General features: G+C 44.1%; 4 protein-coding genes across 4 annotated transcripts; 2 read left to right on the top strand and 2 right to left on the bottom strand.

The window, feature by feature from the left end:
- Positions 1 to 329: 329 nt before the first annotated feature.
- Positions 330 to 4088, top strand: LOC133922783 (cyclin-dependent kinase A-2). The gene is made up of 8 exons (XM_062368266.1): positions 330 to 521; positions 675 to 859; positions 1007 to 1124; positions 1268 to 1441; positions 2136 to 2299; positions 2399 to 2486; positions 2694 to 2747; positions 3611 to 4088. The coding sequence occupies exons 1-8, from the start codon at positions 513 to 515 to the stop codon at positions 3695 to 3697; spliced, it is 879 nt and encodes a 292-aa protein (XP_062224250.1). The 5' UTR covers positions 330 to 512; the 3' UTR covers positions 3698 to 4088.
- Positions 4089 to 6116: 2028 nt separating this feature from the next.
- Positions 6117 to 10181, top strand: LOC133922782 (peroxisome biogenesis protein 16-like). The gene is made up of 8 exons (XM_062368265.1): positions 6117 to 6417; positions 6820 to 6877; positions 8333 to 8546; positions 8653 to 8975; positions 9078 to 9349; positions 9451 to 9518; positions 9597 to 9658; positions 9743 to 10181. Exons 1-8 carry the CDS (start codon positions 6349 to 6351, stop codon positions 9802 to 9804), a joined length of 1128 nt encoding a protein of 375 aa, XP_062224249.1. The 5' UTR covers positions 6117 to 6348; the 3' UTR covers positions 9805 to 10181.
- Positions 10182 to 10308: 127 nt separating this feature from the next.
- On the bottom strand, positions 10309 to 13561 carry LOC133922781 (uncharacterized). Its single transcript, XM_062368264.1, has 5 exons — positions 11886 to 13561; positions 11625 to 11775; positions 11368 to 11515; positions 11044 to 11289; positions 10309 to 10724 (listed from the first exon to the last, which is right to left on the bottom strand). The coding sequence occupies exons 1-5, from the start codon at positions 13528 to 13530 to the stop codon at positions 10461 to 10463; spliced, it is 2454 nt and encodes an 817-aa protein (XP_062224248.1). The 5' UTR covers positions 13531 to 13561; the 3' UTR covers positions 10309 to 10460.
- A 705-nt stretch (positions 13562 to 14266) lies between these two features.
- LOC133922780 (NADP-dependent D-sorbitol-6-phosphate dehydrogenase-like) lies at positions 14267 to 17285 on the bottom strand. The gene is made up of 6 exons (XM_062368263.1): positions 17037 to 17285; positions 16646 to 16740; positions 15988 to 16105; positions 15771 to 15903; positions 14727 to 14946; positions 14267 to 14590 (listed from the first exon to the last, which is right to left on the bottom strand). The coding sequence occupies exons 1-6, from the start codon at positions 17188 to 17190 to the stop codon at positions 14360 to 14362; spliced, it is 951 nt and encodes a 316-aa protein (XP_062224247.1). The 5' UTR covers positions 17191 to 17285; the 3' UTR covers positions 14267 to 14359.
- Positions 17286 to 25708: the final 8423 nt, after the last annotated feature.

Genomic DNA, 25708 nt, shown 5'->3' with positions numbered 1-25708 from the left:
GTGACGAGGAAGCCGCCAATTATAGGTGACGAAAGATGATCAGTGGACGGTGCCGACAGCAAGAGGCAAGGATGCAATAGGACGTGGGCGGTAGGCAGAGAAGAATAGAGAGCCACGGGAGCAGACAACATCGGACGGATCAAGCCGGCGGAGCTGAGCGGACGGAGGTTAAAGAAAAAAAAGATAATTGTTAACTGAGATAGCTTCCAAAATGAGAGGTGTGGAGAATAGCATCACCTTTATTCCACAGGCCGTTCCCGCCGTCGTCATAATAATTTCGCGGCACTGCATTTTGGTGATTCGCATATAATACCCGCGCGAGCCATATGATTTTCTGACAGCGACGGCACCACGACACTACTAGTCCAAGCCAACCCGGCTCTACTAGTCCACCATACACACGACCCCCACTCCCCTCCCCTTCCACCCACACAGACCAGACCCCTCGCCGCCGTCGCCGTCGCCGCCGCCGCCCCTCCCGATCCGACCGCGGCCGCACGGATCGCCCCGCCATGGACCAGGTGAGCCCGCCAGCCCGCCCCCTCCGATCGCGCTGCTCCCGCTTCCTCTCTCTTCGCCCCCTCCGTTCTCCAATCCGTTGGAGGAATGAGCGGTGTGTGTGTGTGGTGGCGATCCCATGTAAATAATGCGGGGCGGTAAATGGTGTGGCGCAGTACGAGAAGATGGAGAAGATCGGGGAGGGCACGTACGGGGTGGTGTACAAGGCCAAGGACCGCCACACCAACGAGACGATCGCACTCAAGAAGATCCGCCTCGAGCAGGAGGACGAGGGCGTCCCCTCCACCGCCATCCGCGAGATCTCCCTCCTCAAGGAGATGCACCACCGCAACATCGTCAGGTAACCCTACTTTCCCGTGTCTGCCGCCTACTCATGTTGAGTTCGATCCGCGGCGCAGCCGAGGAGTGATTGCCTGTCTGGATGGATGGATGGGTAATGACTACCATCTAAGCTGCTGATTGAGTTGTCGTCGCCTGTGTGCTGCAGGCTGCAGGACGTCGTGCACAACGACAAGTGCATATACCTCGTCTTCGAGTACCTCGACCTCGACCTCAAGAAGCACATGGACTCCTCCCCGGACTTCAAGAACCACCGCATAGTCAAAGTCAGTTGCTAGTCCCCTTGCTTTGCTTTGAATTGGATTCACATAGTATCACTTACTAGTAACAGATAACAGTAACTCCACTGAGGCCGCGAGTGATGATTATGAGATGTGAAATGTAATGTTGTGCTATGCTCTCTGTGCAGTCCTTCCTCTACCAGATTCTGCGGGGCATTGCGTACTGCCATTCGCACCGCGTGCTCCACCGGGACTTGAAGCCGCAGAACCTGCTGATAGATCGGCGTACCAACTTGTTGAAGCTTGCTGACTTTGGATTGGCAAGGGCGTTCGGCATTCCTGTTCGGACGTTCACTCACGAGGTACTACATTCTACAGCCGGACCAAATGTCGTCGGTCTGGTACACTTTGTATGGAGTTCACCTGTCCGGACGTTGCAGATGAATATCCATGTTTACATGTTCTAAAATGAATGCAGTTACTTTTCATGAATCAGACCAAATGCGCTATCATTTCCCCTTTCATCGCAACACATTTTGTAGTTATTGAACTCTGTAGTTGAGACATGCACACCACCTCTCTTCATGGTGTACCAGTACTACTCTCCGACTCGCTTGCACATCACGTGTATTTGTAGGTATAATAAAACAATGGATTAGTATTCTGTAACCGCCATTAACGATTGATGCCTTCCATTGGCGTGTGTTGTTCTGTAGCGTGTCTTAATATTCTTTACATTGTTTTGTACAAACAACAGAGCAAGTGTTAAAAGTTAAAATGGGAAGGACAAAAGGAACAAAAACATATGCATACACACAGTGAAATACTGAAATGGCTGTTACATAAAATTTGAAAGGCTGTTGAACAGGACAGTTTTAGAACAACCACCATCTGCATGGATAATGAAGTTCTTTTACTAGAACAAGAACCTTTTTGCATTGAGGCTAACATATTGTGGCTGGCATATATGGGCTGTTACCATGACATTCAGCTTCTATATTCCCTTCCCTTTTGTGCTTGTTTTCATTTAATTGGAACTGAGCTGCTGTTCACTAGGTGGTAACACTGTGGTATAGAGCACCTGAAATTCTTCTTGGTGCAAGGCATTATTCCACCCCTGTTGACATGTGGTCAGTTGGTTGCATTTTTGCTGAAATGGTGAACCAGAAGCCACTGTTTCCTGGGGATTCTGAGATTGATGAGCTGTTCAAGATTTTCAGGTTTCTGTTTAAAAAATGTTGTTCAAACTTGCATTAATTTCTTGCATGTTTCTGAACAAATACCTCACCTGGGCCGTACATTCTCTTCGGTCACTGCAGAATTATGGGCACTCCAAATGAAGAAACTTGGCCAGGTGTCGCTTCATTACCTGACTACAAGTCATCTTTCCCCAAGTGGCCCCCCGTGGTAAATCATAAACAAGTTTCTTTTATCACTGTGAATAGTGGGATATGACATGGGGCGGTGGATAGGGGTTGAAACTTCTTTTTATTGGGCTCTGCTTGCTAATCGACAAGTTTGGGGCTCTTCTATGTTTGTGTATGAGGATAATTCAACATTACTATGATTGCTATACTAGATACTTTTTGTTCTAACACGAGGTTCATGCTGTAGGATCTTGCAACGGTGGTCCCAACTCTTGAACCTGCAGGCCTTGATCTTCTCTCTGTAAGTCCGACTTGTGAATGCTTTGCATTCCATAATTTTACTTGTGTTTTCTTATGTTTTCCTAGCAACGCCACTTTTCCTTGGTCATGTTCTGTGCTTTGCATGTTGTCACTAGTTTTGCTTAGTAAATAGAGGACTTGGGCCTTTTTGGTGTGGGGTTATGCGAAGTCTGACATTCAATTGCATCTGAAGAACTCAAGGGTTAATCAACTGGGAGAAGAGGGAAACCTACAGCCTAGTAATATAATTTCTGCTGCTTTTTTTGCGCGATCCTATCGCCATTCACTTTTTTGTCAACCTGTTGTTTGCATTGTCTGCAAATACTGCATAATGGTGTTCTAAGGTTGTGTTTCCTACATAATGTTCAGGCCAATCTGTGCATAAACCCTTTCTCATCCTTTGTACCAATTTGTCATCATGTAAGCACTTTTGCTGACTGCAAGTGCCACCTGGATAGTAACAATGTAGGTATTTCTCTTCCGTTGTTGTTTTGGATGCATTTTGTTAGTTGCAGCTATAGGCAGAGGCATCCTTTTGATGAGGTATTGCAACTTGTCCATTCTAGTTATAGGTCTACCATCACCTACACAGGGCATTAAAGTGGAATGTGGAAACCGCCTTGTGTGTGTCGTATACAAATGTCATTAGTATGACTGAGATGAACTTACAAATTCTCTGCTTGTGCTTCCTGTACTACACTGTATGTGCGAATTGTAACATATCAACATTACAACACATGATTGGACTAGTTTATATGTTCTTGGTGGCATCATTTGCTTTACACTACCCTTACCCTATCCCAAATATATGGTTATATTTACATGCATTCATAACCTTGCTGACTTCTCCCCACTATCATGCAGAAAATGATCTGTTTGGACCCAAGCAAAAGGATCAATGCCCGGGCTGCTCTCGAGCACGAGTACTTCAAGGATCTCGAAGTAGCGTAGTAGATTGTGCCTCCTGCCCCCATTGTACATTAAGATTTCATTGTCTGCTCCGCCGAGTTCTGTTTCGGCTGCATTAATCTAAGATGATGGTGTGCTCCCCCCCCCCCCCCCCCCCAATTTTTTTGATTTTCGGTTGTGTTGTAGAGAAATGAGAACAGGTGGTTCCAACCAGTCACCCCTCTGTGTAACCCGAGCCAGATTGAAATATCCTTGTACCATTGGAGCCCTATGCCGCAATTTTGCTCGAATTCACGTCGAAGCTGAGGTTTTCTTGTGCCTGGTTGCTGGACTAGTGGATTTTGAACTTTGTAGTAGCAGTTATTGAACTTCTCTGGTTCAGTTGGTCCTATGCCATAGACAGACTCATAGTTGTCAGAGTTTATTAACTGATGTGATCGTGTTTGGTACCTGGTAAGCGTCATTATCGTCATCAATGGAATCTGCTGTGAAGTGAGTGTTTGACCTATCGCTTGAGTTCACCGATCACATGGCGTCATTTTCTAACAGAAAGGCAAGATCACATCTGATTCTGAACCGAAATGGATCGTTGAAAAGATGCTCGCATGCTTGCGCAGAGATCTGAAGCGGCATCAGATGTGATGTCGTCAAGATTCGGCATCAGATGTGATGCAGTACGATTCACTGATTCAAGGGCGGGGGTGCTTTCCTGCGCGATCTCCTCCTCCCGGTGTCGCCGAGGCGGCGAGGCGTACGTTCATGCACCCACTGGACACGGGGGGCTTCCATCCTCGTAACCGAGATGCCAATCGAACGTGTGTTTTCTGGGCCAATCCTCGCTGGAATCCTCCGATGGCATGCCGCTAATATCACTACGGAAGCTTCTGTGATCGGCAGAGGGGAGAGAGAGATCAAAAACTCGATCCACATGTATAATCACGATTTTTTTAAAATTTTTTTGCAAAAATCCACTTGTATGACATGATTTTCATTTACCTACTCATAAGAACTTTCAATTCAATGTTATACATGTAAATTTAAAGTATTTTCAGATACCCTTATCCATATATCGTTTTGATCATTACACGTGTACACCACATGACCGTAGATCGTGCTGTGTGACCTCCGTCGGCTCATCCAGCATAGCAGGCATGCAGCTTGGCTCCTCTCCATAGCTCTCCACAGCTCGACTCCTCTCATTGTGCTCCCCTCCCAAGCTCGTTGTCTTAGTGCCCCTGCCATCAGCCGCCGCCTCTTACCAAAACCTCCGTAATCGCCCCTTCCTTGTCAACCGCCCCTCCTTCAACCACCAAATAAGCCAGATTCTGCACCTCCATAAAGGTCGAGCGCTCCCTACTTCCGCCTTCGAATCTGGCATCCATGGCAGAGCTCTCAACTGGGATTTGCCGGACTTGGAGCAGAGGATGCATCGCAGCATGGTGGGTCGCCATCTGCACTATGCAATAAGGTGATCTGAAGCAAGGGCTTATTTTGGAAACAACTGCTTTGGCATGCTACCATTTTCTTGAGTAACTCAGCGTGAGCGAGAGCAGCAACGCCTGAGGAGTTAATGCTGGGAGGGTTGCGAGGGGTGTTATCTTTTCCCTTTTTTGGGAACTCAGCAAGGTGATGGTAGGTTTATACTCGGCAGAAGGTTCCATTTTCTAAGTAGAGCGGGGAGCATGTGAGTCGCGAGCTAGCGCAAACCCAACTGTCAATTGTGGTTTGAATGCTTATGTACAACTCCTGTCATAAATACATGTAATTTTGAAAAAAATTATGTTAATCTTTTAAAACTTTGATTCATAATAGCTTTCAAAATATTTAGTTTAAAACCATAAATCATATGTAGATTATCTTGAAAAACATTTTAATAATTTGTAAAATCGATATATTTTATAAATATATTCTAATAGAAAATAGTGATCAAAGTCATGCATTAGGAGATCGTGTCTTATCCGAAGCGATATTCCTCCGGTCATAAATATATGTCGCTTTCGACTTTTTACAATCTTCGGCGTGCAACTTTGATTATCATTTTCTATTATAATATAGTTATAATATCTAATAAAAATATAATATTATGAAAGTATTTTTTTAAAATAAATTTACACTGTGATTTTTATATTTTTAAATTAAATATTTTAAAAGCTATTTACGATTAAAATTTTAAAAATTTGATCAGATCTTAATCTAAATAACAAGTATTTATGATTATCTATTAGTAGCTAATGTTCTTACTAGCCATGTGTCTATCCGAGCAAAACACCCATGTGTGGGTTGACTGTGCCCCGGTTTCGTTTTAGATCAGGTCGCTGACGATTTAGCTATGCGGTTAATGGAATGAAAAAGTATTTTTCTTTAAAAATATATAAAAAAGTTGTAAAAGGAAATCGAGTTCTGCCTCACTGAACAGGCGGGGCCACCAGTCAGGCAACCAGTTGCCAGGCTGACGCCACGATCTCCAGCAGCAGCAGCAGCTCCGTCGTTAGAAAACCAATCCTCTTCCACCCGGACCTCCCCGATGGCAAGCACTTGACGCCGCCCGCCCCCTGCCTCTTCCGAGGCTGCCACGCCGCCGATCACACGGGTTCCGATCCTCCACGTCCACTGTCCCTAGCTTCTGCTCGAGGAGTAGGAGGAGGAGGAGGAGAAGGAGCCCAGCAGGCGGTGGCGGCTGAATCGCCGTCGCCATGGAGGCCTACAAGCTCTGGGTGCGCAAGAACCGGGACCTCGTCCGCTCCCTCGAGTCCCTCGCCAACGTAATCCCCGATCCCTGCGTCCTTCTTTACTTTCGTTGGGCGCCTCAAGCTTGGTGCCTTCTGTTGTGCCCCGCGAGCTCGTAGCGCACGGTCCGCGTGGGGCTCGTCGATTCAGGTGCTTTTATTAGGGTTTGGGATATGGGTTTCGGTTGGGTTTGCCTGAATCGCGCGGTTTCGTGGTCGGTTGGGGTTTACACGAATTCGTGTGCTCCGGCTGTTGCTTGGGACCTCATGTGTTGTTACTGAGCACGTATGATTACTGATTTCATGTTTGATTTCCAATTTTCGTCTTGCTTCTGCTCCAAGTCATGGAACATAGTTGGGTTCGCGGATTTTGCCAATTCCTTACCATGGTCTCTTAATTTGAAGGCTACGACTTATGCGTGCTCTAACTCTTTTCAGGGTCTGACATGGATACTCCCTGAGCGTTTCGCCAACTCAGAGATCGCACCGGAAGCAGGTGCTGTCAATGATCCTTCCTTCTTCCTTCAGTTGCAGTAACATCTAGTTCCACTGTGTGGTTTCCTTATCTGAATCCAGTCATATGTTTACTGTCTCTCGGATCATGTTGTTTGGCCTTTAAGCTGTACCAATTCCTTACGTTTGCGAATGGAAGTCTTGAAGTGTGAAATTGTATGTTAACTGTTAATCAGATGAAAAATTAGGGGGCACAACTAACATTCCTTCCCAGAAATATGTTGTGGACTGCTTGAAGGTATAATGTGCTGGAATAATTATGATCTAAGAGGTATAGATTGTATATCTAGTTACTTTGAAGATATATGGAGGCCCAGGTGCCAAAATTTGGGTGGGAGAAGTTGACATGTGGTGACACCCTGTGCCCACTCAGTCATGTTGCATGTGATTCACGTGCCCAAGGTCCTTGATTTTTCATCGTCATCAATAAGTGATGTTATGTAGATGGCATATGGTGACACATAATTTGGCAACCGTGTTACCTTGATTTTTCACCATCATCAATAAGTGACAATATGTAGATGGCATATGGTGACACATAATCTGGCAACCGTGTTACCTTGATTTTTCATCATCAATAAGTGACGTTATGTAGATGCCATATGGTTACACATAATTTGGCAACCGTGTTTCCTGTTTGGCCTTGTTTCCGGTGTTACCGTAACTGCTCTCCTAGGTTTCTGAGATCTCATGTCTGCATGCACATTGCACGGAGGAAAACATGATGTTTTTGTACTTCGGGCCAAGATGCGATCAATATTGTTATGGCAAAACAATCTGTTTGTTACACTCTACTGCCAAAGTACAAACCATATTTCTTGTTGAGAAGCTAATAAAATCACATAGGTACCAGAAGTCCAGAATTAGCTTTTGTGTTACCATGGACGCTATAGTATCAGGTCATTTTTTTTATGGAACTCATGTGCGGATGCCTTAGGTAGCCTAGCACTGAAGTGATTAAGCATATTTCAGAATTTGTGTTCCTTTTTTCCGGCTCCGGCTCCTGTTGGCAAAAAAACACTAGTGTCATGCTCATTTTGAGCAATTCAATGTAAGAGGCCGTAGAAATTTGTTTCACTCACCCGTCTGAAAAGATCTCAGGGTTTGCAGATAACAGTCTGTATTGAACATGTTTTGCTTCAGGATATCATATGTGTTGGGGAATCAAAACCCTCTGCTGTTACTAAAATCTAGGAATGCAGACTATCTTCCCAGCTAATTTGTTACTAATCCAAAACATGACATCACAAAGCTTAGCTCTTGAATTTTGCTATAATCTTGCCTAGGAAAGTCAATCCCCTATGGAGACATTTGTTTGGTTTGTAAACATGTGCATGCTAAGATGACAATGTTTTCAGTGCATTGTTTGAGTGAAGTCTTTTTTAAGTGGTATAAGCTTGATATCTTGACATTAGTGCTCATTTCATTGTCTGAACAGTATATGCACTACTGGGGGTTGTGAGTTCCGTCAACCAGCACATAATTGACACGCCGACTGAAGTTCACTCATTGGCCTCCAAGGAGCAAGCTATTCCATGGGGTCTTGTTGTCTCTGTACTAAAGGATGTAGAGGCAGTTGTTGAGGTCGCTGCCCAGCACTTCGTTGGTGATGATCGCAAGTGGGGTTTCCTTGCTGTTACTGAAGGGGTGAAGTAAGACAGTTACTTTATTTGTTGGTTTTCTTAGCTGCATATCTGATATTGGCTGGCATTACTGGTTTGGTTCAGACAAATGATAAATAGCTGCGCAACATTTCAGAGCAGGTGTCAGGTTAGCCGCTTTTCGGCAGAGTGGATACAAGATGCTCTTACAAGGAGGGGAGGTGGCAAATGAAGAAGAGGTGACTGTTCCTGAAGATAATTATGGAGTAAATGGTAATGGGGTTCCAGTGATCTATCCAATGAATGGACATTCCCAAAATGGTCATAAATCAGCGCCGAACGGTCTGGATGGAAAATATGGATTTGTATCTAAGAGTCTTGAGGGAAGGGCAGTAGCTGCTTTGAACAAGTTTGGCCAGAATGCAAAGATGATGTCAGATCCCATGTGGATGAGGCTCCAACCTACTCCCGAGCCACCTGGTATTACGTTTTAAACTGAATCAGGCATCCATCTATTAATTGTCTTGATCTTTGTGAACCACAGTTCATTGTATAGTGAGATAATCCTTCTCTGCTGTGTAGTGATGGTGCTCGAGAAGCCAAAGCCAACTCTGGCAAGTATTTGGTCCGCTAAAGGTGTTTCTGGGCGCTTGTTTTTCTTGGGTGAGGTTGTCCACATATTCAGACCACTCGTGTATGTACTTTTGATCAGAAAGTTTGGGATCAGATCATGGACCCCGTGGTTAGTGTCGCTTGCTGTGGAGCTCACAAGTCTTGGCATCCATTCTCATGTAACTGATCTAAATCATAGAGGAGGGAAAGTGCTTCAGCTCTCCTCTGCTGAGAGGGACGAGGCAAGATGATTTCAGTTTGCCAACTAGTTCAGTTTTATTTGATCATGTCCTCTCCGGTGCTGAATTAGCTATTCTTTCTTTCTTTGCTTCAATTCCATCAGTTGAAAAGGCGAAAGATGATGTGGGCCCTTTATGTGATGAGAGACCCGTTCTTCGCCAATTACACCAAGTAATGAACGTGACTCCCTAAGATGATAAATGGCTTGATTAGTCTTTTGTGCCCATGCTTACTGTTGTGTCCTGACAGGCGGCATCTCCAGAAGGCTGAGAAAATGTTGAATCCAGTGCCATTGATCGGTTTCCTCACAGGTATGCATGCCTTCCTCTCCTTCGATGTATTTCTTTGCTGCCAAAGCATGTCGCAGTAAGCATTCCTTGCTCAATTCATTGTAGGAAAACTCATGGAGCTATTGGAGGGGGTTCAGACACGATACACGTACACATCAGGTTCATGAAAAGGGGAGAAGTGACATTGTCTTGGTTTGCCATTGAGCTTCATGCTAGTTGGTTGATGGGTTTTGTTTCACTAGCCGAGAACTTGTGCCAGGTCCTGTCCCTGCCATTTCCTGAGATTTGGCGTTATTGTCGTATGACATAGGCTGCTAAGTTTGTGGCCATATCACCCCTGGTGGCAAATGAGCATCTAACTATACAGTAGTATATAGGCACGCGATAATACCATGTATTTACTATAATAAATCGTGTTGACCCATTCCGAATGGGCATTGAACAGTTGAACGGAAGGTCCGTTTGTATTGTCATCGACTCAAATCGGTAAACCCAATGCTCACAGTTGAAGCAATACAGCTTATGAAACTTTCGGTTTGTCCAAGTATGTTCACTTTGTTTGCGATATTTGGTAGATTCAGAAGCCAAACTCTTCATCTGTGCAAAAGGTCAGATCAAATCAACGGATGACCACACTGTTGCAAGTCCTCTTGCCTGTGTAAATTGTGAAATTAGGATCCAACAACAATACCGGATTACTATGAACGTTATATGTACACAGACAATCCTCGCTGAAAAAGGTATAACGTATAGCTCACACACTTTGCATCTAATCCACTCTATTATGCATTCCTGTTAATGTACAAGCACGAGCAAGATGATATCACAGACGTGCCATAGTTCTGTTCAGGCTCAGCTCATCGCTTCCTACAGAGGACGCACCTGTGACCTTGCTATGAGATTTTTCACAGCTCGACTGTGAGCTTATGTAGGAGAGAGACTGCAGCCACGACACAAGTACCGGCTTCCGAGTAACATCGTCAGACTCCGCGACGCGGGCGTACATGTCGTCGAGGAGCGCACCCTGGCCTTCCTTTGGTAGCAAAGTGACGAACTCTGCGACCTCCTTCAGTAGGTAAGGGAATGACTGCAAAGACAGAAAAAAGGGTGTGTTACTACAAAACGTGGAACATCTTGGTTCGAGAGTCGTTGAATATCAATCACCGCAATAGCCTCCATCTTCATAAGCATTAGCCAGTACATGAAAAATATCCAACAAGTTCTCCTAGCTACTTTAGTAAAACATTATGAGAGAAAAGTTGGTCCATATCTCCAACATTATGCAGTGATAAATGAATTGCTCACAAAATTGATCAACCATACCCTGAATGCACCAACAACCAATCTTACAAAAAAATCTACTGCTCTACAAACCATGAGGGGGCAAAAGGACCACGTGGTCATACCTGAATATCCACTAGGAAGATGAGCCGCAGCAACAAGTCCAATATTTTCTTACAAGGTTCTGTGCTCTCTTCCCATGACCTCCATAAGGATTTGTCCTGAACCTTTGCAGTATCGCAAAGATCTTTAGCCTTGACAACAAGGCTATGGATACAAAAAAGAATGGCAGGGCTCCCTGCAGGAAGATGTCGAACAAGTGCTGCAACTCCTGATGCTAATCCTTCGAATGGGGTTACCCCAGGATAAGCCTATCAAGAAAGGAAGTCAGAAAATAAGTCATCTTCCAGTCAGAAATCAAACATGGAAAAGGATACTGCATGAACTACCTCCAAAGATCTCTTCATGTAGTAAAAGGTAAGTTGTTCTTTCAAAGCCGTTCGATCATCCTGATCAGGATCATTACCGGATGACAGGAAAGATACCATCACAGAGTGTGAAGCACTTGTAACTTTCTCATTTGAATGCTGTAGGTATCTTGTTCGTGCTAAGGAACACATTTTTTTAATACTGAGAATCTTGATAAATGAAGTAAAAAATAATAAATAAGAAGACAGAAAAATATAATGGAATATAAAAAGGATACAAGAACATGATTGAAGCCACTTTATCCCGAATCATATGAGCTGGAATGAGGCCAACACAAGTTGGCACAACCCGCAGGTAAAACAACATGCGTGATGTCTCAACGTCATCTCTGTGCCAGATATACCTTGTTCCAGCCAAGGTTGGTAAATCTATAATAAACCAAACATGAATCTTAATCAACAGTTGCCAGCACATCCTAGTAATCACAACAGGAATTCTAATCAGAACGACACAGCAAGAGAGGTGGCATTTAAATAACCTGGTTTACTTGTCAATTCAGTATACGAAGGCATTGACTCAATGAACAAAGCAATAGCTGCTGCATTCTCTTGATTGGCAAGTACAGCACGCCGCACTGCCTCAGTGTACTCAGGAAGACGCAGGCGCCTCAGATGTTCCACACAAGAGAACGCCACCAAGATCCTAGCAGCAACCTCAGGTTGGAACCCCTCCAAGGAATTAGCATTTAGCCTGTGCTTGGTTACCTCGGCTGCAAAGACTACAACCATAAGAAAAGCTGCCTCGGCAATCTTGTCAAACCCCATGAGCAAATCATCCTGCTTCCCCCGGTGCAGCAACACTGCTGCACGAAGATGACAATACAACTCCTGGGCATATTCCCACACACAAGTTTCAACAAAAGTTTTAGCCTTTTCAATGGCATATGAATACTGATTGCAAAAAACCCCGGTCACCGGGCCCGCCTCTTTGAAAAGGACACTATCAAGGTGCTGGTTGACCTGAGCCTTGACAACCTCAGCTGAATTCCCTTCTGCACTTTCAACTGACATCCTGAGCATATCAGGCAGGGGGAGGAGCTCCTTCAGTAATCCCATACAGACACACTGTAACACCGACTCATGAAATGCGACCTGCCCACACCGTGTTAAGCCCATTGCGAGACACTGAACAAGGATACGCTGATCATCGGCTCGCCTCCCTTCTAGAACTGCCCTCTCAGCTGCAAACTGAATTGTCCGCTCAGGCGCCTCCTTCAACCTTGGATCAAAGTCCAGCCGGTATCTCGCCGAAGCAACCCTCAATGCCCGCAATCCACCGCAGGCCGCCATCACCACCGGGAACAGCACATAACCCTCGCCCTCGCACTTCTCTGGCGAAACAATCTCAAAGAGCACCTGAACCTTCCGCATCTTCCTCGACTCGACGAGCCCCATTACCAGCCATTCCACCAGCTTAAGAACCCGAACACCAACAGCCAGATTCCCAATCCTCCCACAAATCCTAAACAAGGATACAAGAATCCTTCTGAATTGCACCTCATCAGCAGATGCCAGCACGTAACCAATCCCGGCAAGCGCAAGGTGATCAAGATCATCGATACTCTGATCCCCTTGCTCCATATCTTCAAGAATGCGACTCACAGCCACAACAGGTTCATCATCATGGCTATTGCCAGACTCACCACTGCCGAGATTCTTGGCGGTGGAGCTCCCCAAGCTGGCGTTGTTGGGGAGGTCCTTGGCGCTCCTGGCGGAGGCGCGGGCGCCTAGGAGGAGGAGGAGAGGGGAGAGGGGGAGGGCGGCCGGGAGGGAGGCGGGGAGGAGGTGCGGGGAGGCGGCGAGCAGCGGGGCGACGAGGCGCGGGTGGACCGGGAGTAGCGGGAGGAGGAGCGAGACGTGCGCGGCGGAGAGGCGGAGGGCGCGGCGGTGGAGATGGAGGGTCTCGAGGGCGGCGGCGGGCGAGGAGGAGGAGTCGCGGAGGCGCGACCACGCGGAGAGGATGGTGGAGGGGGCGGGCGGCGGCGGCGGGGGAGGGGGAGGGGCAAAGGTGTCGGACTCGAGGTAGTCGACGAGGGGCGCCGGCGGTCCCGGTTGGGGCATCGTCATCGCCATGGATGGATGCGTTGCTTGCTTGCCGCTGCCACAAAGCTCACCAAGAGCCATTATAAATCTCTTAGAAATTGGGAATTCGGTCCATCCATTACACCATTACAAATTTTCTAAAAATAGATTAATCCTATTACAAATCTTTTAAAATTTAAATTCATATTATTACAAAAAAAAATTAAATCGGGTCATCTCATTACGATATGTGCTTGATTTGTAATTTTAATAGCAGGGGATTTATAATAATATGTTTCTAAATACCATACTGAAATGCTAGTTGACGGGCGTGCGTTGCGAGCACTTGCAGCGAACACCACCCCCCCTCCCCCCCCGGCAGGCGTTTTCTTAACCAACACCCGTTACCCTTCCCCTTTCTTCTCCACGCCCGATGCTGGGATCCTGAAGGATGGCATGCTCCGCTTTCACCAAGATCCTGAACAATATAAAGTTTTGTGCTGAGATGGAGCATATCGACTCTTCTCTTCCATTCAGAGGTCTACAATGGTTGCACAACCTCAGATTTATGAAATTCATCCTAGTGCTAGGCCTCCATCTGGTTCAATTCTTGGCACCGTGCACGTTGTTCTAGCCTCTCAGCAAACAAGTTACTCCAGTTGATACAATGGGTTAACCATGGAATGAAAAGTTCTCCATGTTTTTTTTAACCTTAGGTGCAACCCTTTTAAGTAGATAATGCATGAGAGACAAAACAGTATCTGTCACAAGACAATTGACACGAACAGAGATGGTGAATCTGAGCTGGAGGGAATAGATGGGGTGATAAATGATAACATCGAGCACAAATGGAGAAGATTACTCCTTATTATTGATGCTGTCTGGGAGCAGCATTCAGAAACGTGTACATGGGAGCTCAGATGCAAGTAAACTAAGCATACAGGTCGATGCCCCAGAATTTGGCAGGCTGGTTAGTGCGGTAGTTCCTGTCAATAGCTTTGATCTTCTCCATATCCTCCCCCGAGATTTCGAAATCGAAGACCTCAAAGTTCTCCCGCAGCCTCTCCTCCTTGGAGGTCTTGGGGATGACCACCGTGTTCCTCTGGAGACCCCACCGGAGGACGAGCTGAGCAGGAGTCTTGTTGTACTTCTCAGCCAAACCCTGTAAATTGCAGCGGCCGAGCAACAAGTTGCCAAGTTGTCACCAGAATTGCACAATACAAGGTGCCAAAGTGCAAGGTAGGTATAAAAATATGAAACATTAGTGTGATGCTGCGTTGGAGATTTGGAATAAACACCTTGATGACAGGGTCGTCGAGGCATGACACCGAGCCGAACCACTCTGTGTTAGCAGTTGAACCACACAGGGGGGTATGAGCGGTGACACAGATACCATGCTTCTGGCAGAACTTAACAAGAGAATCACGCTGGAAGTAAGGGTGCGTCTCAATTTGGTTCACTGCAGGCTTTATCTTAGCGTATGCCAAGCAGTCTCTGGTTAAGAAAATGTCGTAGTTGCTGCACGAATAACTCTATAATGAGATTTGTGAAAATGATTTCATCTGTGATGAAAAGTAGACCATGAAAGTCTCCAAGCATGACAAAAGTGGGAACAACAAAATTGAAGTGTAAGATACATGGTAGTTCATCCCTCTGGTTATTCTGAATCTTAATCACTCAGGCACCATCAATGGTGCCGGTTCAAAAGAACGGCAAAGACTGTGCAATGTCACAAAACAGGGATTAGCACAAAACCCAAAATACATTATAGTGGACTGTATAGATGATAGCTGACACCCATTTTTCAGATCCTTTTGGAATGAGTAGCCATACTTCCAGTCAAATAGAATACAAGAATTTTGTGATGAAGGCAAGAGCTATACCCAGAGAACCTAAATTTTACACTGAACATAATTAATACCTTAGTGATTTTGGTTAAGCAAGGATAAAAAAATTGCCAGAAAAATAACTGCACACTTTTAACTAAAAAGGGATGAACATAAACGGAGGACGGCAAAAAGTAGGAGTGAATTTGCACACAAACTTATACAATGCAACAGCAATAACCGGAAAGATCTGGGAGAACCAAATCATGAGAGATGCTGCAGATAAGAGGCACATGTATATCAAGCGAGTTTTTGCACTGGGTAAATAAGGGAACAACTGAACTAAATAGTTTCTGTCTGAACTAAACTACGACTACAGCTAAAAACAACAAAATCATATTTCAACAAAATTGTCAAAGTAATGAATCATAGTACCAAGGCAGGCTTGCCAAGACTAAATATCTCAAAAGTCAAGCTGATCCAACAAGACAAAGAAAAAACATAATTCTAATTTACCTAATCCCGATACTGCGAACCAGTCTCACGGAAACAAGTTCTTCCATTGCATGCCATGTTGTTTCTAATGAGATAGTGGTATCAATGTCTAGCACACCATCATCACCAAGAGCACTAGAAGTTGTGCCAACTCCTGTAACCAATTGAAATACTCATATTCTGTGAGCCACCCATTGAATCTTCCTAACTATTATGTAAAATAGGGCAAGGAATTTACCGGTATGTCTAGTAGCTATTGGGAAGTGAACAAGATAGAGATCAAGATAATCCAGGCGCAGCTTCTTCAAGCTATCCTTACAGGCTTCAACCACATGGCCGTGATCTGAATTCCATAGCTACAATCATAACCGATGTGGAATTTTCAATCACATAATAATTGTGGAAGAGATAAACAAAGACTGCAGCAGGATGGAGAATCAGACACATCAGCTAAGAGGACGAGTGACGCTCTTGTTGAGTTAAGAATCAGGTGTATGTTCCAGAGTTAGAGAACAAGCTCGTAGTTTCATCAAAAACTACATCAGGGTCCCCATGACATCACATCCGGGCCATAAGAATTCCCAAAAGGATGAAATGCAGTAAAACAACTGGAATTCAAGAGCACATGACTCATAGTCAGTTAACGCTAAATGGTAATCATGGCTTGGAAAATCACTGGTACAATCCAGTATTCATGTTTTGTGATCCGGTCAGTCTAGAGACTATGAGTAGATTTTAAGACTTTGACTAAGTTATTGCACGCAACAGATGATGTTTAAATGTCAGCGCATGACTTCTTGGAAAATTCCAGCCAAATTGACATAGTGTACGCAAGTTGGTCCAGAGGCCAGTTTTCCAAATTCCGAAAAGTAAAAGCATTTTGTAATTCGGATAACCTTAGTTGTTATGAACAGATCCTCCCTCTTGGCAAGTCCAGTTTGGAATGCCTCTGCAAGTGCAACGCCGACTTCAGCTTCATTTTGGTAGTCAGCTGCAGACCAAAACAACTAAGTACAATAAAATTCCCGTAGAGGCACCAGAACTTTGATTTCATATTCGGATATTCCCTGTTCGTTAGCATGTTTGCCAAAGAAATCTCACTCGTCTACAGCATAACGCAAACTGTCTAAGCATGCCTGTATCATTCATACTATCAGAAAGCTATACGAATCTACTACTTGTCAGGACACGAACACTCTTGTAGCATCAAAAGAAACATGGGGATTCGGTTCGATGTACTGCTAGAGGTCAAGATCGTCGGGTTTGGGTTTTTGGAGGCGTACGTACCGGCGCAGTCCAGGTGTCGGTAGCCGATGCGGAGCGCAGAGTGGATGAGGTCGCGGATGGCGGGTTTCTCCATCCGCCACACGCCCAGCCCCACCGCCGGCATCCGGTGGCCACTACTCAGCGCCACCGCCGGAGCCACTCCCTTCGCCGCCATCCCCGCTCGCTCGCCGCAGGCTGCTCACTACCGGCGCCGCCTTATCGATTTGGTCTTTTTTTCTTTTCCTCTTTTCCTCTTTCTTTTTTCCTCAAACCAGTAGCAACGAAATCTTTTTTTTTTCTTAAATAGAAAAATTGCAAAACTAGATGCCGTTTTTAAAAATCGCACTTTGACTCCGGCCGCCCGTTGAAAAGAGGATAAGTTTAAAAATAAAAATATTGCATTTTATTACTCTTAAAATTCAAAATAATATATAAATAGTAATAAAAAAATTCTAAAAAAATTAGTGATTAGAGTATACCATGGTCTAGCTCTAAAAATTTCAGATAAAAATACTATATGTACAATATAGACTCATGTCGCCAGTTGAAAAGGTGACATGTTTAAAAATGAAAAATAATGTATTCTATTGCTCTCAAAATTCAAAAAAATATTGAAATACTCATAAAAATTCTAAAAAAATTGATGGCACTGAGGATACTATAGTCTAGCTCTCTAAAAAGTTTCAAACAAAAATATGATATGTACAATGAGAGATAGACTTTGTACCATAACAATTGTCTTTTTTTTCTCATTGTATAAGTAATTATTTGAGTTGAAAACGTTTAGAGAGCTAGATTATAACATCATCTACATTCTATATTTTTTCAGAACTTTTCGTGACTTTTTTTATAGTGTTATGAATTTTGAGAGTATTAGAATGTTGTTGTTTTTTACCTGTCGCATGTTGGAAAGTCTACAGCGTCTAGATGTGCGATTTTTCAAAAGAGATGTCTATTTTTTATATTTTTCCGATTTAAGAAATAGTATAAAAACAAGAAGTTCAACGAAATCTCGGGCTAACGGGCCGAGGGTTTTGCGAAATAGGGCCCAAATTGGGCCACGCATAGCGCATGTGCATGAGTTTTTTTTTTATATATTTTTTTGAGTTAAAATTTAAATAAATAGATTCCGGCGAAAATATTTGCAAAAGTAGGCTCCCACCGCCCTCTCAGGGGGCTGCATCCATCTGAGAGGGCGGGTACGGGTGCTAACCGCCCCCTGAGAGGGCGGTAGGCCTAACCGCCGGGTACGGGTGCTAACCGCCCCCTGAGAGGGCGGTAGGCCTAACCGCCCCCTCAGAGGGCGGTTAGGGCTTCCCGCCCGGGCCCCACAGGCTTACCGCCCCCTGAGGGGGCGGATAGAGCTCCTTACCGCCCTCTCAGGGGGCGGTAAGGGCTCCTCCCGCCCGTCGCCCCGCGCCGGCCCCTCGCGCCCTGGAGTCTATAAAAACCCCGAAAAATGGGGAAAAAATCATAAAATTCGGAAAAAAAGAAAAGTTGAGAAGAGAGAGGAGAAGAGAGGAGAGGAGAGGGGAGGAAGAGAGATCGGCGAAGCCCTGCTGCATTTGGGCCGCGGATTTGAAAAAAAATTTCAAGTAAATCTTTTTATCCTTTTTATTGTTGTTAATTAGTGCAGTAGTAGTATATGACATAGATTTTAGATATTTATGATCTAGGGTTTAGAAAATTGTCAAATTTAATTAGAAAATTGTACGATAATAGTTCAATATAGAATATTATTTTTAGTTTATTATTTTCAATTTGTTACCTGTAGTATATTATTTTTAGTATATTATTTTCAGTATGTTATTTGTAGTATATAGTTTATAGTATATTACTTGTACATACGGACGTATGAGTCAATAATAGATGCTAATTTGCGAACCTAGGGTAGCATTTAAAAACTATTTTATCCGATAATCAGAAATATAGTTTGTTGTCTTAACATGTGTTATGTTTGTGGGTGTTTCCAGGAATGGCAGATAAATTAATTTTTCAGATATATTATGGTGAGGGTGAAATTATGTACGGTCCCAACGGTGTAGATCTATTTGGATTTCGTCATGTTATGAAGGGGCTTAGTAAGGCTAATGAGAGGATTATTGTGGGTGTGTGCAAATGGCTCATGCGGTTTTTTCAACTGGATCCGCAGCAATATGAGCTGAAGTTGAAAGCTGTTCTGAGCCGTGCTAGTCATGGATACTTTGGTGAGCTTGTTCCCATCGAAGCCACATCAACTTGGAGGTAGTATGTAGATATATGCTGTGATCGTGGCCTGCCGCTTGTTTTATTAGCTGAGGCGTACCTGAAAGATCGAAATGAGGTGAACTCTGCAGAAGCAGTAGCAGGACCAAGTGAGGCAGTGGAAGATGAGTCAGAGGCGGCTAATGTAGGGTCCAGAGAGGAGGTTGGTGATGTTCTAGAGCTGCAGCCGATGGGTGTAGCTGATGAAGGGGAGCACATCCCTAGCATCATTGAAGATATGGATTTGGAGGATGAAGAGTTGGAGGAAGGCCTTGCCGATGAGGATTCTTCTGATGAGGAGGGTAATGCTGCAGTTCCTGCAGAGTGGCGGGATCAAGAATTTTCGAAGTTGGTGGTTAGCGAGGCTGACCAGACACCGTGGCAATACCATGAGAATGAGGTGTCACAGGGTGCTATGTACCCTACAAAAGAGGCAGTTATTGATGCAGTGAAATTCTGGTCGTTATCTCTTCGTCGGCAATTCAAGGTTGTTAAATCAAGTAAAAGAGAGTACGATGTGAAGTGCTTGGTTCCTCAGTGCCTTTGGCGGGTGTACGCATTCAGAGGGAAATGGGCAGACTACTGGCAATGCTCAATAGTTGAGGAACATAATTGTCATATTGAGGAAATAGAGTTCGCCCACCGGAACCTGTCTTCTGCTTTCATTGCAAATGTTATGTACGGAGAGATTGTGGACAACCTAAGGTATGAGCCACGATCAATAATCCGTGCTATTGAGCAAAGGTTCCAGTACACAATAAATTATGCGAAGGCATGGAGGGCGAAACAAAAGGCTATTGAGATGAGGTTCGGTACATATGAAGATTCGTATCATAATCTACCTCATCAATTAGCCACAATTTGTGCAAGAAATCCAGGCAGCTACTATGATATCAAGCATTACCCCTCTACTGATGTGGAGTACAGCAGAAAAAGAGTGTTGCAGCGTGCTTTCTTTGCATTCGGTGCAACTATCAAAGCATTTAGATATTGCCGACCCATCATATGCCTAGATGGAACATTCCTAACTGGGAAGTACAAAGGGCAGATATTGTCTGCAATAGGGGTCGACAGTAACAACCAAGTCCTGCCACTAGGGTTTGCGTTCGTGGAGAGTGAGAATGGGGACAACTGGTATTGGTTCCTAGAGCGGGTGAAGCATGCAATTGTTCTTGACCGACCAGATGTGTGTCTCATTCATGATAGACATGCAGGATTGTTGCAGGCTTTGCTGGATATGCAACACGGTAGCGTGCGACGGGGTGTACCAGTACAGTGGCCAGATCTCAAAAGCAGGTGGTGCATGCGCCATATGGGTGCGAACTTCTACAGACAGTTTAAAAACAAAGAGTTAATGAAGCTCTTCAAGAAGTTGTGCAGTCAGAACCAGCAACGTAAGTTCAATGCATTATGGGCAAGACTTGATGAACTGACTCTTAAACAAACTGCGGAGGCCGCACCTAACGGTGAGGAACCAATAGCTCTCAGTCCTCTCCCAACCGATACTCCGCAGATTGTAAGGAGATCGGGCTCATCTATTAGGAGCTTTTCACAGTGGATACGCAATGAGCCGAATGAAAAATGGGCTCTGCTGTACGACAGTGGTGGTGCCAGGTATGGAGTAATGACTATAAACCTTGCAGAGGTTTATAACTGGGTCTTGCGAGGAATGAGGTCCCTACCACTAGTTGGAATTGTAGAAGGCATTTTGCATGGCACCTGCAAGTACTTCATTGATCGGTATGCAGTTGCTAAGATTGCAATGGAGGACAATCGTATGCTTTATGGCCGGATGCTATGTGAGTACATGGAGAAGGCAAATAGGAAGGCCCACATGCATCGCGCAAATCAAGAGGGCACAGCAGAGCACAGGTTCAGTGTCCTGTGTCGGGATAAGGGTAGGAGGGGGGCTAGACGTGAGCGGCATATTCAAGAGTGTGTGCTAAGGAGTGGGACATGCATATGTTGTTGTCAGAAGCCACAATTACTCCACAAACCTTGTACACACGTCATAGCTGCGTGCGTGGAGCACCATATGCTTCCAAGGCAATATGTGTCACAATATTTCATGAAAGATCAAGTACTGAACACCTGGAACCAGGAGCTGTATGGTTACGGCATTGTTGACACTTTTACAAGTAACCCAGGGCCTTCAAGAATATATGTGCCTGATTTGGGAAAGATGAAGAACGCACCGGGCCGAAGACAATCTCGGCGGATTCGTAACGATATGGATGAATCCGAGGCTGGCCCTAGGATTAAGCGATGCAGTCAGTCCAATGAAGTAGGTCACACTTACAAATATTGTCCCAAAAGTGCAGGCAGTGATGCACCTGTTGTCTAGGTCAGCTAGTTTTGTACCAGTTTAATATGTGTTAATTTCGCATATAGTTAATTTGCATTCGAAGTATATTGTTCTTGTATTTATTTATCAATGTATTAATGTACATGTCTTTCAAATGCAGAGATGGCTCAGCCTTCGACCCCGGAGCTTTTGGACGCTGCCGTGGACAAGAAGCATCGCAGCTTCTTATCCGCCGAGCACCAGACGGAGCTAGGAGTGTTTCACCCACGAGGCCCCGGAGAGCTGCTGACGGTAGACGAGCGCTGGACCCACTGAAAGGACAATGATGTCGCCTAGAGGGGGGGTGAATAGGCGTTTTTACAAAAATTCAACCCTTTCTACCGTTGGCCTAAATTTGCAGCGGAATATAAACTAACGAGTTTTTCACAAGAGAAAAACCTAAATATGCTAGGCTCAACTAGTGCACAATCACCCTAAAGAAGTGTGGAAATTACAATCCTAAGGTGACAAAAATTACTCAATTGTAGCAAGAGATATGCAATAAAACTTAAATTGAAAAAGGCTGAAAATACTGTTTATATGCCTGGAATTACTGTTCACCGGAGACTCCGGTGTAGTCCGGAGACTCCGGTGTGTACAGGTCCGGAAACTCCGGTAAAGGCCGGATTCTCCGGGTTCTGTACAGAACAGAGGCCGAAACTGAGTGAAATGGATGTGTAGAGAGTTTTAGCTCAAACCAAGTGATGTCGTGTGTTCCCGGAGATGATTCCAAGTAGATTCACGAAGAACCTACACTCAAATACACACAAACAAGTATATCGAGCAATATGCACAAAGATTTGAACAAGAACTCAAAAGTAAAGAAACAAGAGAGGAGACACAAGATTTGTTTCCCGAAGTTCGGATTCACCACCGTGAATCCTACGTCTCCGTTGAGGAAGCTCCAACGAGCCGGGTCTCTTTCAACCGCTTTCCTCGATCCACTCTTGATTTCTTCCCTTGCGGAGGCGAAATCGAGCCCTTCACAAACTTTCCCGCGGCTCACCACAAGCACGGGAGCTCACCGGCGACACCTAGCCGGCTAGGAGGCTTCACCTCCAAGAGTAACAAACGCTTCGAGAACTTCTTGTCAAGAACTCAAGTGCTCAAGATTGGATTTTATCTCACTTGCACTCAATCTTCCAATCTCTCAACCCAACTCACTTTTCTTCTCAAATCACACACTAGAATGGAGTGGGAGAGGTTCTTTTGGCTCTAGAAATGTGTTCTTTTCGTGCCCTTCCAGCAGCCCCAAAGGATGGGGTGAGTGGGGTATAAATAGCCCACTCCAAACAACTAGCCGTTACTGTTTTTGACAGAACTGACCGGAGTATCCGGTGAACACCGGAGTATCCGGCCCTAAATCCAAATACGGCGTCAGAACGGTCACAGAATGTGTCAGAACTAGCCGTTACGCTCTTTTCTGGACTTTTACCGGAGTATCCGGCCTACACCGGAGTCTCCGGTCGACACTTAACCCAGAAAACACCCCCGGAGACTTCCCGGAGTCTCCGGCCACTCCAGGTACCGGAGTATCCGGACTTCACCGGAGTATCCGGACTACACCGGAGTCTCCGGCCTTTCCAGGTACCGGAGAATCCGGTCTTCACCGGAGTCTCCGAGTACAGCACAGCTGACCTCCGAAGAACGGCGATAACTTTTGATCCCGGAGTCCGATTTCGACGATTTTGGACTCTATGGAAAGCTTATTCAGAGGGCTACACATCCCAACTGAATTCATGACCTAAAACACATAGGATCAAATTAGGAACACTCCAAAACCCATTTTGGACACTTCCCCACTTTCCGCTCCGGACTCTTAACAACAAACTCTCACTTTGGGTTTGGTTGGGAACTCTTGAGCACTGAGACGCGACAATTAGCTCACGTTGCATCCCTCTTAATAGTGCGGCATACCTATACTCAAATTCAAAGATAAAACTCGTTTGAACCACTTTGAGCATTTGAAAACTTTCAAGTACCGCTTCTTTTTCTTTCAAACCTTGAGGGTTGCCAACTTCCATATATTCTTCACTCCATCTCTTCTTGATTCTTCATATGATTGATGTGAATCATCCATAGCTTCACATAGCCTCGCACGGTCCATCGGCGCAAAGCCTTCACTCGCTCTTCACCACCGCCTTGGTCCTTCGGCGCCAAGCCATTTGCTTGCCCTTCACCACGGATGGTCCATCGCAGCCTAGTCTTGCTTGCCCTTCACCGTCTTGCCATAGAAAACCACTTTGTATTCGACATCTTCAATGAATTCACTTTTTCATATATGGAGTCCACTCTTGTTCTTCACTCTTGGCATATGTGATTTCAATTCAACTTATGCCTTCTTATAGATCCTAACCCCAACTCATTCTCCAGCACAAAGCACATGGGTTAGTCCATAAAACCTAAATGACAACATTTATACCTTAAGTTACTTGATCTCCACAAGTAACTTATTAGCCTTCATGCATATTGTCAATCTTCATATAGAACCTAACCCCATTCATTATTAAACACATAGCACACGGGTTAGTCCATAAAACTCTATTAACAAGTCATACCTTTAGTTACTTGATCTCCACAAGTAACTTAGCCTTCAAGCTTATTGCTAATCTTATTGAGCTTCTTCTTCTTCTTATGAGCATCACTAAAATCTTAATGACTTTTGATGCAATTCTTTGAACTCATGGCATTTCTCAAAGAATCCATGCTTCATCATTTATGCATCTCCTATGGAATAACCTAATAGCAATTCTCAATATGATTGTTAGTCCATAGGCATTGTCATTAATTACCAAAACCACACATAGGGGCTAGATGCACTTTCAATCTCCCCCATTTTGGTAATTGATGACAATCTCACTAGATGATTATATTTGACGAAATTTAAAGTTCTAAGTATACATATAGTCCGAAGATGAATGTATACAAAGAACAAGTTTTGGAAATACCAAATATCACAAAGATATTTGAGATTGCCAAAACTAGTTTTACTAGCATCAAACACCACAAAGGTTTTGATGTTAGTAAAAATCAACATATGTATATGATAAACTCCCCCACAATCTATGCATGTGTGAATGAATTTTGAATATCATTGCATATATTGTCTATCTCAAATTTTGGATGGAGTTTCCTTTATACATATCAAGCAAGCATGACAAAGTATGTATGGAGATGAATATGCTCATGCAAAGCAAACCTTTAACCTCATTTCTCAAAGGCAATCATACTTCTCAAAGGCAATCATACAAATTCTCCCCTAATTGACATCTTCCCCATATAAGCAAATCATCCTCCATAAGCAAAGTCCTCTTACAAAATATAACATCTAGTCCAAATTCTCCCCCAATTGACATCAATGCCAAAATGGAATCATCGAAATAAATTCTCCCCCAATTTACATCAAATTGGTAAGAATTAAGTAGGACTTGCTAAAAGAGAAATCTTTCTCCAAAACACCATTAGCCCTATCCCACAAGAGGGAATCATCGAGAGCTAGTGCGTGACCATGTATAGTGTAAACTCCTCGTAATATGTGTATTTCTCATAATTTGAGTTAAACCAAATACACTTATCCAATTACGAGCTATGTGAGGAGAACAAGCTATACAATAGGTCAAAGGGGTTCAAAGAGATGCCAAAAGAGATTTCAAAAAGAGATACCAATTAAAACTTCAAAAGATATCAATTAGATACCCACAAGAGATACCAATTGAAAAAGATGCCAATTAAAATTCCAAAGGATATCAATTGAATACCTATAAGAGATATCAATTAAAAATTCAAATCATACCAATTGAAACAATTGAAAGAGATACCAATTCCAATTGAAACTAATTCAATTGAAGGCAAAACAAGCATGAGTCCGAAATAAATATCTAAAGCACAAGTGCAATGGATTATGCTCGAAGTTGAACATAGAAAAATTGTTGACAATATAACGAATTTCTCGTTTATCACAAAGTATCAACATCTCATAAGCATATATGTCCAAAAGAGCAATTTAAAGCGGACTACAGACCTCAAGCAAAAGATTTTGCAATTTTCATCAATATTGCATATAGAAGCAACTCAAGCATTTGATATGAAATCTTTTGCATATTTG

The sequence above is a fragment of the Phragmites australis genome, chromosome 6 (assembly GCF_958298935.1).
Source record: "Phragmites australis chromosome 6, lpPhrAust1.1, whole genome shotgun sequence".
In the NCBI taxonomy this organism is placed as follows: Eukaryota; Viridiplantae; Streptophyta; class Magnoliopsida; order Poales; family Poaceae; genus Phragmites; species Phragmites australis.
The sequence above is the reverse complement of the archived record's forward strand: the minus strand, read 5'-3'. Positions and strand labels throughout refer to the sequence as shown.